Here is a 12,684-nt window from a genome sequence, read left to right as displayed (position 1 = left end):
TGTGAACTGTCAACTGGATAAACTTTTTCATGAGAGATACATCAATCTCTCGGTATGCTTAAGTCAGTTTTGTTCTCTGATAAAACAGTTAAAACCAATTATTTTAACAAGGACACAGATTGACTTTCTCACTACTAAACAGAGGGGCCTGCCAACCATTCTTAGTAGTTGCTTGAAGAATTCTTAGCCTATAATTCCATTTATTCCCTCAACGATAAAATAAATACCATACCTGGGCAGAAGAGCAATGCACGTTGTGAGGATACAAACTAAATAGAATACTGGATCCAGCATGTGCTCCTGCATAATCCAGTAGGGGTTGGATGGTGGGTTGCAAGTTACACACATGGCTCCAAAAATTATGGCAAATAAAAAATAAAACAGGATGCTACCAATGATGACCAGCATGTGAATCCAAGTCTGTAAGACAAGAAGAGCAGGGGAAATGAATGCTCTCTCACTGATATGATATTGCCATCTGGACAAATCTGCTCCATTAAGGAGACAACACATCTAAGCTCTGGATGAATGGTGTAACAAACCTTAACAAACAAAATATAAGATATCAAGGAGATAGGAGTATTTTTTGTGAATAAGTTACATCACTGTTTGAATTCTGTAAAACCAAATCAAATGCCAAAAGGGAATTCTGTTGACTAGTTTATTCTGTACTAACCATGCACCAAGAGATGCCTGGATTTTCTCCTTAATTTTTTTCATATAGTCACTTATTGATCTTGTTTCTTCATTAATGTAATACCTTAACCCAGTGAACCTCAAACTTAAGCCATTCAAATACGTGTTAGACATTACTGTTGCTCACCATTATTGTTATTCCCCTCCCTGAGTAAATGTTCAGGGGTATTGCATTTCCACACTCCTTTGAAATTAGGCATGGCCATATGTCTTGCTTTGACCAATAAAATGTGAGTACAGACGGTATGTAAAACTTTCATCTTAGAAGCATGTAAGAGCTGGTGTGCAGGTTTTCATGCTGTCTCCTTTCCTTTCATACTGACCAAGAAGTTCTCTCAGAGGACAGTTGCTTCTAGAGCTGTCCAGAATATCAGCCAACTTTATATGAGCAAGAAATAAATGTTTGTGTGTCACACCACAGCCTAGCTACTTTCATATTCACGTATATCTTGCAATACTATTTTTCTTTACATTGGCTCGCTACGTAACTTTATCTAGAAAAAAAAAAGAAAAGTACAATGAGATATCTCACCCTAGTTAAAATGGCTTGTATCCAAAAGACAGGCAATAACAAACACTGGTTAGGGTGTGGAAAAAAGGGAACCCGTGTACATTGTTGATGGGAAAGTAAATTAGTGCAACAACTCTGGAGAACAGTTTGGAGGTTCCTCAGAAAACTAAAAATTGAGCTACCATATGATCCAGCAATCCCACTGCTGAGTGTACACTCAAAAGAAAGGAAATCAGTAAAATCAGTATATCGAAGAGACACCTGTACTCCTTCCTATGTTTGCTGCAGCACTGTTTACAATGGACAAGATTTGGAAGCAACCTAAGTGTTCATCAACAGATGAATGGATAAAGAAAAGGTGGTACATACACACAATGGAATACTATTCAGCCATAATAAAGAATGAGATCCTATCACAACAACATGGATGGAACTAGAGGTCATTATGTTAAGTGAAATATGGCAAGCACAGAAAGACAAATGCCGCATGTTCTCACTTAGTTGTGGGATCTAAAAATCAAATCAATTGAACTCGTGGACATGGAGGGTAGAAGGATGGTTATCAGAGGCTGGGAAGGGTAGTGGAGGTATGGGGGAGGTGGGGATGGTTAATGGTACAAAAGAAAAATAGAATAACTAAGACCTACTATTTGATAGCACAATGGAGTGTGACTATAGTCAATAATAATTGTATATTTTAAAATAACTTAAAGAATCTATTTGGATTTTCTGTAACTCAAAGGACAAATGCTTGAAGGGAAGTATATCCCATTCTTCATGATGCTATTATTTCACATTGCATCCCTGCATCAAAACATCTCAAGGACCTCATAAATATATACACCTACTATATACCCACAAACATTTTAGAAATAAAAAAAAAAAGAAATTTAAGTTCAAAAAAGAAAAGTATATCCCTACTTTAAATGTATGAGGCTAGTGCAAAAATAATTGCAGTTTTGTTCTACCAACCTCATAATACCAACATTCTCTGTTATAAAAGTGCTGGGTCTGGGATTGATTAATCTCTGTTATAAAGAGAAATGATCAAGAATTACTATGATAAAACATAATAGCATCAAACGAGATACCTCTTTGATATAATCAGAAGTATGAAAAGAGAATTACTTTCGCATTATGTAGTATTTAGTGTTATTTAGTGTAGTCTGCAGTACTACCTAAAATCATGGTGTGTACCAGTGGTGGCACATATCATGCTTTTTAGGGAAACACTGCCTTTATTAATCTATTTTATTTTCTAGGGCTATAATTTTCAAATAAAATCAGATTTTTTCCTTTTCTCTCCTAATCTTGCAAAGTATTTCTCCACAGCAGATATCTTCATAAGAGTCACAAAGACTGTTTATTTTTAAATAAAATGTACAAACAACTAGGAAAACATTAGCTAACTCCTGGATTAAGATATTTGTGCCCTTAAAACAATAATTCCTTTTTTTCTTTCTCAAATGTCTTTCCTTCTATTTGAGCCATATTGCTCCAATTTTTTTTTCTCTTAAAATATGCTTTTGGCAAGTGAGATAGTGATTTCATAGAGTTTACACATTTAAGTGAATTGATGCAAAGGAATGAAAGTCAAGGAATACTGGGTAAAAACCAACAGGGAAGTGGGAGGTGGCAATGAGATGGTGAATAAGAGCATGAAGGGAAGGAGTTTTATACTTTCAGAATGGCTGACTCTTTATTGACAAGAGACCTGCAGGGCCAGGATCTCTAGCCATGCATCCTCCAGCATAAGAAACAATTATCTAACAATGCATCCTTTAAATAGTAGTCACTGTTTATCTTTGATTCTAGCTTTCACTCCCCTTCTTGGTGAGGAGGGCCAGCATTGCTTGCAGTCTTGGCAAAATATTCTCCCCTAGCCAAAGCCTAGGGGAGAATATTTTGACTTTCCTTCAGTCGAAGCTAGGGAAATATGATTCCAACACAAGACAGTAGACTTGGAGCACAATGGGGCAAGAGCAGAAAGAAAATGAATGGAGCCAGTTCAGGCCAGAGGACCATTCTGACAAGCCTGTCCATTAGTCTCTGTTCTGTGCATCTCTGGAGTCACTCTGGCTTCTCACATATTTTTGCTTTTCTTTATTTTGTTCTATCATGGTTCTTCATTATATTTTTAATAACTTTCCATTTGTTCAGGTTATCCAGATGATGTTGCTAATAATCAGTGAACCTAAACTGATACACTTTATGTGATAAATCCTCTGGAACACTAATAAGTGTCAGAATCTTTGGCACTTTCTCAGGTGGCCACCAAAAGTACCAATGTAATTGCCTAAAAATGAATAGGTATAAAAACAATCCCAAATATTTCAGTTCTATAATTCCCTTTACTCTACCCATCTGGTATTTGCAGCTATTAACATTTTACTACATTTCAGCTTGTAAGATTTGATTATAGATGATTATAAGCAAAGCAAGTACTGTCCAAAATAATCAACCCTACTTTAGAAATTGTTATAAATAATTTTGTAATATAACTTCATATATTTCAAACTATAACCTTATTCAGCTGTTTCCTATTTAAAATTCATATATTACCAGGATGGTAAACTTAAAAACTGGTTATTTAATCATTTATTTATCCACTCAAATATTTTTTGAGCACCTACTGTGTGCTAGTATTGTCCTTAACGCTGGTCTTCAGTGTCGAACAAAATAGGCATGAACCCTTCCCTCACAGAGAGTATAGTCTAATGCGGAAGATAAAGACGAATACGCTAATCACATTTTTTTGTTTTGTTTTTAGAGACAGGGTTTCTCTCTGTTTCCCAAGCTGGAGTACGGTGGCATGATCATAGCTTACAGCAGCCTCCAACTGTTGGGCTCAAGTGATCCTCCTGCCTCAGTCTCTCAAGTAGCTGAGACTGCTGGCATGTGCCAACACAGTTGATTTTGTTATTTTTTGTAGAGACAGGGTCTCACTATGTTGCCCAGGCTGGTCTTGAGCAGCTATGTTCTTGACTTCATGTGATCCTCCCACCTCAGCCTCCCAAAGCTCTGGAATTGCAGGTGTGAGTCACTGCACCTGGCCTCAGATAATCACATAATTAAATAAATAATTATAAATTATGATTAGAGTTATGAGCAAAAGCAAGAGAATGGTATCAAAGACTAGGTGGTTAGGGAAGGGCTGCTGTGGGAAAGTATATTTTTGATGAAATCTAAAATAACATTTGAGCTGGGTGACGTGCAGGGATAAAAGAGGGAATGAAAAATACCTCCATTAAAAGATATGTTAAGTGCCAAGGTCCTGATGTTGTAGTGATAGTGAGCTCAATGTATTGAAGAAACTGAAAGAGGGATAAGGTGGTTCCAGCCCATGAATATGTGGAAATGAGATTGGAGAGAGAAATACGGCATCATTGCATCATCTTAGGGCTTTCAAATTTTATTCCAAGTACAATGGGAAACTACTGAAGGGTTTTACCCAAAGGAGAGCCAAAAAGGATGTTTTTTAATTATGAGGAAGGCATAAAATCATCCCTAAAATCACTTTACCAGGATTATGATACAACAGCTTTTTTCATTTTCATTGAAAGTCATCAACTTGGTCTTGAAGAATGAAGGGTAAATGTCCCTCTAGTCTGTCTCACGTCTCCATGAACCATCCGCCACCAATACTACCAAAGGGAGCAGGCAGGTGTTTTCCAATTTCCCCAGCTACACATCAACTTCAGCATAATGGCATTCAATGATCACCCAGAGTAGCTATGATCACCCCTCTCTCATAGATTCATTACTCTTCTCATTACCATTTATCTTCAGGGTCACTGCTAATAGAAGTCATATACCCAAGCATAAAATACTTTAGGCTACTTCAGAAGCAAGAAGACCACTCACCAAACTCTTGCTTTCAATGACCAGATGGAGGAGAATGATGAACAGAGCAGCTGTGTTCAGGGGGTTTCCAAATGCAAAGATGTCAATATCTGAGCCCTGGTAGATCTACAAAGAAAGGACATTAGATGATCCTGGTGAATTGTGCATACTTGGTGTGGGTAACATCATTTCATCTACAGCTCAATCAAGGCTTGAGTCCCTTCTACAATGTCCCTGTGAACTGGCCATTTGAAATAAACTTGAACATTTTCACAAGTAAGAGACTGACTCTCTTCCAGAGATGGCATCTAATCTTCAATTTTTTAAAACCAGAATTCCTCTTTATTCTGAATCATAATTGATCCTCCTGGAACCTTTTACTCACACTTGTAGCTTTTTAAGGTATAGATAAATTTGTTCTACTTAACAGAGCTACAAACCTTTGAGACAGTTATTATGACTACCTTTCCTAGGTAAATACACCCTGCTTTCCTATATGTCTTCAAGTCCTTAAACTATTCCTCTGATGACACAACTGTCTCATGTTTCACCATCATCTTCTTCTCTTCTGAATACACTTCACATTGCCTTGTTTATGTTTCTCTTGAAGTACAGTATAGCCAGAAAACTCTAGCAAGGCTAATTCAAATGATGTTATTTGAATAAAAAATAAAAACTGTTAATTTAAAAATGATCATTTTTCATTCTTAATACTGTACTTCTATTAACATCATCCATGATAAAACAGGTTTCTTGAGGACAGGGGTATATGTGGGTGAGCAGCTACACAATGCTGCTTTGTGCTTGGTGTTAGCCTATATTTTTAAAAATTAAATTTTATACATTCTTTGCTTTGTTATATTTCTTCTGTTTTTCACCTGTAAAACAGGTTTCATAGTTTTAGAGACACTACTTACAGAATCTTAAATTTAATACTCTGAATATCATTCAAGTAGAATTAGCCCAGCACTCACTAATAAAAACTTTCATATTCTGGCATTTCTCCTCTGATTATTTTTTACACAGGTCTCATTCTGCTGTCTATGCTGGACTGCAGGGGCACAATCACAGTTTACTGCAGCCTAGAACTTCTGGGCGCAAGTGATCCTCCTGCCTCAGCCTCCCAAATAGCTGGGGCCACAGGTCCACACCACCATGCTCAGCTAATTTTTAAATTTTTTGTAGAGATGGAGGTCTCACTATGTTGCCCAGCCTGGTTTCAAACTCCTCAGCTCAAGTAATCCACCTGCTTCGGCCTCCCAAAGTGCTGAGATTACAGGTGTGAGCTACTGTTCCCAGCCTGTCTAATTTTTAACTAATCTAATTATATAGCCAGACATCCAATATTTTTCAAGTCATTGACAAAATTTTTTAAGCAGTACAGGGTTAACAAGAGACCTAAGATGACTCAAACTAGGTACTTCTATCTAAATTTAATCCATTACCTGACATATTTTTTGGGGGAGATTATAATTTAGTCAGTTAATAATGAACCTGATTATATGAGCAATCTGCCCTCCTTTATTCTGATACTGGTGGCAAAGTACAAAGAAGCATCACGGATTCATTAATAACAAATATACTGAGTGAACAAAGACTCACAAAATAAGGCACAAAGAAGCAGACTAGGCTTTGATAAAAGGCATCCAATAAGGTGATCCAGAAGGTGTGGGGTAAGTATGCCTAGAAATGAAGCAGATAATAGGGAGGGAGGAAGATTAACAAGGATCCAAGAAAAGAAACAACACAAGCCAGTACTTACATTTCAGTTGTTTCTCTGAGAGAAAACTCCATTTCTTCATTCTTTCACTCATGAAACAAGTATTTGTCAACATAGGTAAAGACTGAGGGTAATTGAATGTGACGGGTTCACAAGTAAACATGATGAAAAAAATCCTTGAAGGAACATTTATTCAACTCAGCTTGCCTTTATTACTGGATACATTTTAAATCTAGCTGAAATACACCAGTAGTCCTAACTCCTCCTTTCCTACTGATCCAAAAGTACTGTTCCAAAACTTCTCCAACTATATCCATTCCTCTTTCTCTAAATTACTCCTTTCGTTTCAATTCACTATCAACTGTCTCTGTGAATGGCTGCATAGCCATCTAACTGCCCTCTTTGTTCCTCCTCTATTCTCAATCTAATCTTCCCAAATCAGCCAGATGGTCTTTAACCCATTTCCCATTTAGAAAAAAAAGGGGCAGCTTGCTGCCAGTGCAGTATTCTTGGGGCAAATGGGAAATGGACTAAAAAAAAAAAATGTAAACCAGTTCATGCCATCTCTCTAATGAATCAAACTGACTTCTTCCACTCCCTCCAATGACTTTCCACTGCATTTCCAACATCATCTAAGTTTCTTCTCATGACCTATAAGGTCCTACATGGTTTGCCCACTAAATAATTCTCCACAATTACTTCTTGCCATTTTGATTCTGCAAAGTGACCTTCATTCTTTTCCTCAAATGTGCCAAATCCATCTTTCCTCAGGGATTTACCTATGCTATTCTCTCTGCCAGGAATTCTTTTCCTGGACCTCCTACATGAGCAGTTTCTCATTACTTGTATCCTAGCTCAAATATTACTTCGTCATACAGGCACACCAAACCAGTTTAAAAGTTGTGCCCACTCAGGCACTTACTACTGTGGAAACCTGAGAAGTATCTCATCACTGTCAGGAAGAATTCTGTCTGTTTAATAAATTTTCTAGTTCTCTCAATGGAATGCAAGCATCATAGAGCAGAATGTTGACTCTTTTATTCAAGTGACTAAAACAGTGCCTTGGATGTAGCAGGTGCCCAACAAATATGTATCGAGTTAATAAAGTATTCGTATACAAGTTTTCATGCACTAAACTGCTTCCTACACAACTTTTAGAGAAAAAAAGAAAAAGAGTAAGTAGAGACAATAGTAAAATTATTGAAAATTATTTTTCAAACAAGAGTCAACTCTGATTGAAGTTGGATTCCGAGGTTGTGTGAAGGATTCTGAGGCTGCATTCAGATCCAGCAGGAAAGAGTGCTATCATTTATTAGTAATATCTCCCATGAACAGAAATGGAAAAATGTGTCACATCCATGAGCTAGTCTTTTCTTAATATGCTCTCAGTCTTGTTTTCTTCCAAATGCAGAGGCTGAAACTTCTTTGAAAATGTTGCACTGTCTCTTAAAGAACAAAGCTTTATAAATATACAAATTCTCCACATATATTCTTCTATTCTTTAAAAGAATACACTTGGAATTTTTACATCTATCCTTTTTTATCCCTTTGTCCTCTGGAAAATCAAAGCATTGAAGATTCATTGTTTCCAGCCCACTTTTCTCTTCTTCGCCTATTTCCTCACTGGGTATGATGGAATATTCTACCTGCCTTTCTTTATCCAAGTGTTCATAACATTTCAGCAGAAGCTCAATCCAATGGTGGAAGACAATGTGCCAGAGACAAAGGGGCAAGCAAAATGCCACTGGACAACAGAGAACCACTTAGGGAGAAGTTAAAGTGTAACTTCATGCATCTGGGGAAGTAGAGGTTGCTCAAAGAACCTAGAGTAAAAGGAAAGAAATACAATTTCCCCCAGTTACATGAGGAATAGGACTAACAAAAGTAAAGAGGGAAGGATCATGATTAAGATAAATGAGAGGCTGGAGGGATTAACTCATGAGGTCTACTGGAAACTGAAAGGGGAAAATCTGGACATGAAGCCAAAGACAGAAAAGAAGACTGTGTGGGTGATGAGAGATGGGGGAGAGGCTTCGTGGAAGGGAAGTGTCTGACTGCAGACTCCCACACTCATCTTTATAGAGTAGAGAGATTCTGTAGCCCTGGAGAGTATATTTCACTACACTGAACACAGGAAAATGGCCCAAGCATGAAATAATTTGTTTGGAGACCAAGTTCAAAGAAAGGACACCTTTTTGAGGATAAAGTCAATGAAATCAGTTACCTTTTATCAATAGCTACATGCTGGGAAAACCTGCCTGCTATGATCATGTTTTATAAAACTGGCCATTTCACTAGAACAATGTGTACAAAGGATTGGTGAGAGGATGCAACAACAGTAAACAATGATCTCACTTCTCCCAAGGACAAGGACCAATATCAATCTTTAGTCCATACAAATGGGATTTTAAAATGCTGGCTATAAAAACTTTAATTGAAAATCTCCCTCAACCCTCCTTTCCTCAATAGACTTGGAATTTCAATTATGCCTGGAGCGTGGGACAAGCTTCACTGACATCAACCACACGTTCTTACATCCTGGCTTGAACTTTAAGTCAGATTGGACTCCTTTAGGAAAACCCATGCAGTTCCTTGATTTGAAAGGATTGGATGATATTAAAGGATTATGAGGCTCTCTTCTTCCCTGAAAGCTGAATCTGTGATTTCTCTGTCGGTTGTTCTAGGTAGTGTAAGGATGCTAAATGACTCTCAATTCCATTTCAAGTCAGGATAGTTAGACTCATGGAAATAAATGCATTATTTTAAATTTGGGATTTCCTCAAATTTCTGGTTAATTCTAGAGGGTAAAAATGACAATATTGAGAGCTTACTATGGCTGGAAATTGTACCTGTATTATCTTCCTTAATCCTTACATCATTTCCATAAAGTAAAGACAACTGCAGCACAGGCAAGTTAAAAAATGTACCAAGGTCACATACCACAGAACCAGAATTGAAACTCAGACTAAACAGTACCTATTATTTCTAACATATGCCAAACCACTTTTTAGTGGTGGGATTTCTTGAAAAATTACTTAACTCCTTCAAGGTTGAGATGCTTTATCTTAGAATGGGACCAATACTAGGTTCTGTCTCAACTTGTTTTCATGAGGATCAATGAGACAGGGAATGTTAAGTAGTTAGCACAACAGATGGCAATGAGGTTTAGTAAATGTTAGATATTATTGGTTATAAGGTTCAAACTTTAGATTTCTTCTTATAAGTACCTAAAGCCCGTCATAGATTAATCTGTATTTATCTCAAAGGCAAGTAAGTTAATATCTGCTACATGAGTAGAGATCTTTTCAAGCAATCAGATATTTCAAACAGTTCTGAGTGGACTGCAATATTTGGCCTGGCTAATGAAGAAAACACACTGGCTTTGACAATGGATATATATCAATCCAAGCACTCTTGTTTTAACACCTACCTCTGATTTCTGACCACTTTTGTAAAGTTCAGGCAGTTCCATGAGGGTCTCTGCAGACACATCTTTCTCTAAAACACCATAAATGACAGGAGGGGCAGATGTGAAGAGGAGGTTGAAGAAGATCAAAACCCAATAATCAGTCATGGATGTTCCTGAAAATCCACAAAAGAACTGGTACCAGAAAAGGAGGTTCACATAGGCCTGGAGACACAAAGAAGGACATTCAGATCTTAGAATCAGTAATGTGTGCTATGATTACACATTCCAAATGCTGCCGTTTTGAGCTGCGTGACTTCAGCCTCCCTGCAGTTTTCTTACATAAGAGAGGACCACAATTTACCTTGCAGCTTTTTTGGGTAAACATTTTGTTAAATTAAAATGTGCACATATATATACACACACAGACAGACACATAAGCACACACATACACACACACCCTGCATTTACTATGTGGTACTAGCACTGTTCTAAGTCTTTATGAATAATTCATTTAATCATCACAACAACTTGGGAGTTACATTGTTGTTGTCGTTTTACAAATCAGGAGACTGAGTGTAATGAACTGAATGTTTGTGTCCTCCCAAAATTCATATGAAATCCTCCTGAAATAAAACTCCCTCTATCTAAGCCCAGTGTCGCTTCCTGTGGCTTTCCCTGCTTGAGAGCACAGAGCACTATCCTCACTGTGACAGTGTTAGGAGGTGGTACCTTTGGGAGGTGATTGGAGGCCTCATGAATGGAATCAGTTTCTTTATAAAAAAAATCCCAGCGAGCTTTCATCTCATCTCTTTTTATGTAAGGATATAATGAGAAATCTGAAACCTGGAAGAAAACCTGCACCAGAACCTGACTATTCTGGTACCCTCATCTGGATTTCCAGCCTCCAGAATAGTGGGGAAGAAATGTTATTTACAAGTCCTGTACCACCTGTCTGTGGTATTTTGTTATGGCAGCCTGATTGGATTAAGATATTGACGCACAGAGAGACTAAGAAACTTGCCCACAGCCACGTGGTTCTAATAAGTAGCAGAACAAGTATTCAAATTGAAGGATTTAACACTGGATGAAGAGAATCTAGCCCAATCCCTGGCACAGACACAGAGTAGGCACAGCACAAATGTCCATTCTCTTGCCTTCTGGGTTCATAAATACATAGTAGTAAAGTGGAATGGTGCCAGCAGAGTGGTCAACCATCCCTGTTTGCTTGGGACTGAGGGGTTTCCCAGGACTTGGGACTTCCAGTGCTAAAACGGGGACACTCTCGGGGAAACCAGGACAGTTGGTCACCCTAGAGGCCAGTCGCGGGCATCCTACATGGTTTCCTGCAGTATTTTGTCTCAGACAAACTCAGTTCAGTGTAAAAAGCTCTATGCTCTCAAGCAGGGCAGGCTACAGGAAAGGACACTGGACTTACAGAGAGGGAGTTTTGTTTCAAGGCTGGGGGATACCTCCCATTGATTCTTTGCCTTTAGGCCATTTTCCTAACTTCCCTGAATTATTTCCTCCTCTTAAAATGAGAATTATACTACCTTAGGGATTAGTATCAAGGTCAAGTTAGAAAATGGTCATGATCGGCTGGATGCAGTAGCTTATGCCTGCATCCCAGCACTTGGGGAGGCTGAAGCAGGCAAATCACTTGAGGTCAGGAGTTCGAGACCAGCTTGTCCAACATGGTAAAATCCTATCTCTACCAAAAAATGCAAAAATTAGCTGAGTATGGTGGTACACATCTTTAGTCTCAGCTTCTCGGGAGGCTGAGGTAGGAGGATAGCTTAAACTCAGGAGGCAGAGGTTGCAGTGAGCCAAGATCACACCACTGCACTCCTGCCTGGGGGTCAGAGTGAGATCCTGTCTCAACGAACAAATGAAAAAACAGAAAGTTGTCATGATCTGTAAAGTGTCTTATATTCTTATAAAAAAAATATTGTCATCATAGATACACTAGAACCTCAGAACAAGGGCCACAATCCTTAGAATAGATTTTCTTAGTCTAGCATCTATAGACATGCATGATGCCCAGTTTCTGAAAATGTATGAATCTTGGGTACAGGTGGTGTGGGACACTATTCTGGAGGAATGAATCCATAGTCTTCATTGACACCTCAAAGGTTGTCCAATATCCAAGAACCATGGCCTCAGAAAGACAAGCTACTCTAATGGCTTCTGGTCCAAGTCCTTTGCACAGCATATAAAATATGCACTGTTTAGCTAGGTAAATAAGAGATATAAATTAAGTCTGGAGATTATCAGTATGAATGGCCACTCAAGGATTACAGAGCAGGAAGACCACCGAGGTCCTGATTCTCTCTACTAGCGAACACCCTCTCTCTTTGATAGTGTATAGCATCTCTTCCTAATACTAGTATTTCTTAACTGTTCGATTCAATCTGGAGTTAAAAGGAGGTGGGGAGGTGAATGGATATTGCCACAATAGGGGAGAAGGTGAACAAATGCAAAGGTTTAAAATAAAAACTTGGGAGGGGG

At 38.2% G+C, this 12,684-nt stretch overlaps 2 protein-coding genes across 5 annotated transcripts in view; one reads left to right on the top strand and one right to left on the bottom strand.

The window, feature by feature from the left end:
• ATP10D (ATPase phospholipid transporting 10D (putative)) overlaps window positions 1–12,684 on the bottom strand; it is a 105,056-nt gene that overhangs the window by 6,436 nt on the left and 85,936 nt on the right. For 3 of the 4 annotated variants that reach the window (XR_010338915.1, XM_064366813.1, XM_064366825.1), the window contains exons 19-22: window positions 10,201–10,401; window positions 6,653–6,733; window positions 5,072–5,176; window positions 233–420 (exon numbers count right to left, since the gene is read on the bottom strand). Coding sequence is in view for 3 of the 4 variants with exons in the window: in XM_064366813.1 (XP_064222883.1) it covers window positions 233–420; window positions 5,072–5,176; window positions 6,653–6,733; window positions 10,201–10,401 (575 nt within the window). In the remaining variant the exon portion in view is untranslated. The remainder of the gene's footprint in view (window positions 1–232; window positions 421–5,071; window positions 5,177–6,652; window positions 6,734–10,200; window positions 10,402–12,684) is intronic. The other variant, XM_064366822.1, reaches the window with a different exon arrangement.
• Window positions 1–12,684, top strand: part of CORIN (corin, serine peptidase) — a 289,036-nt gene that overhangs the window by 261,757 nt on the left and 14,595 nt on the right. The gene's annotated exons all lie outside the window — the stretch shown is intronic.

The sequence above is a fragment of the Aotus nancymaae genome, unplaced genomic scaffold (assembly GCF_030222135.1).
Source record: "Aotus nancymaae isolate 86718 unplaced genomic scaffold, 86718_ANA_hifiasm-v0.15.2.pri h1tg000006l, whole genome shotgun sequence".
NCBI classification, from domain to species: Eukaryota; Metazoa; Chordata; class Mammalia; order Primates; family Aotidae; genus Aotus; species Aotus nancymaae.
This window is presented reverse-complemented; position numbering and strand designations above follow the sequence as displayed.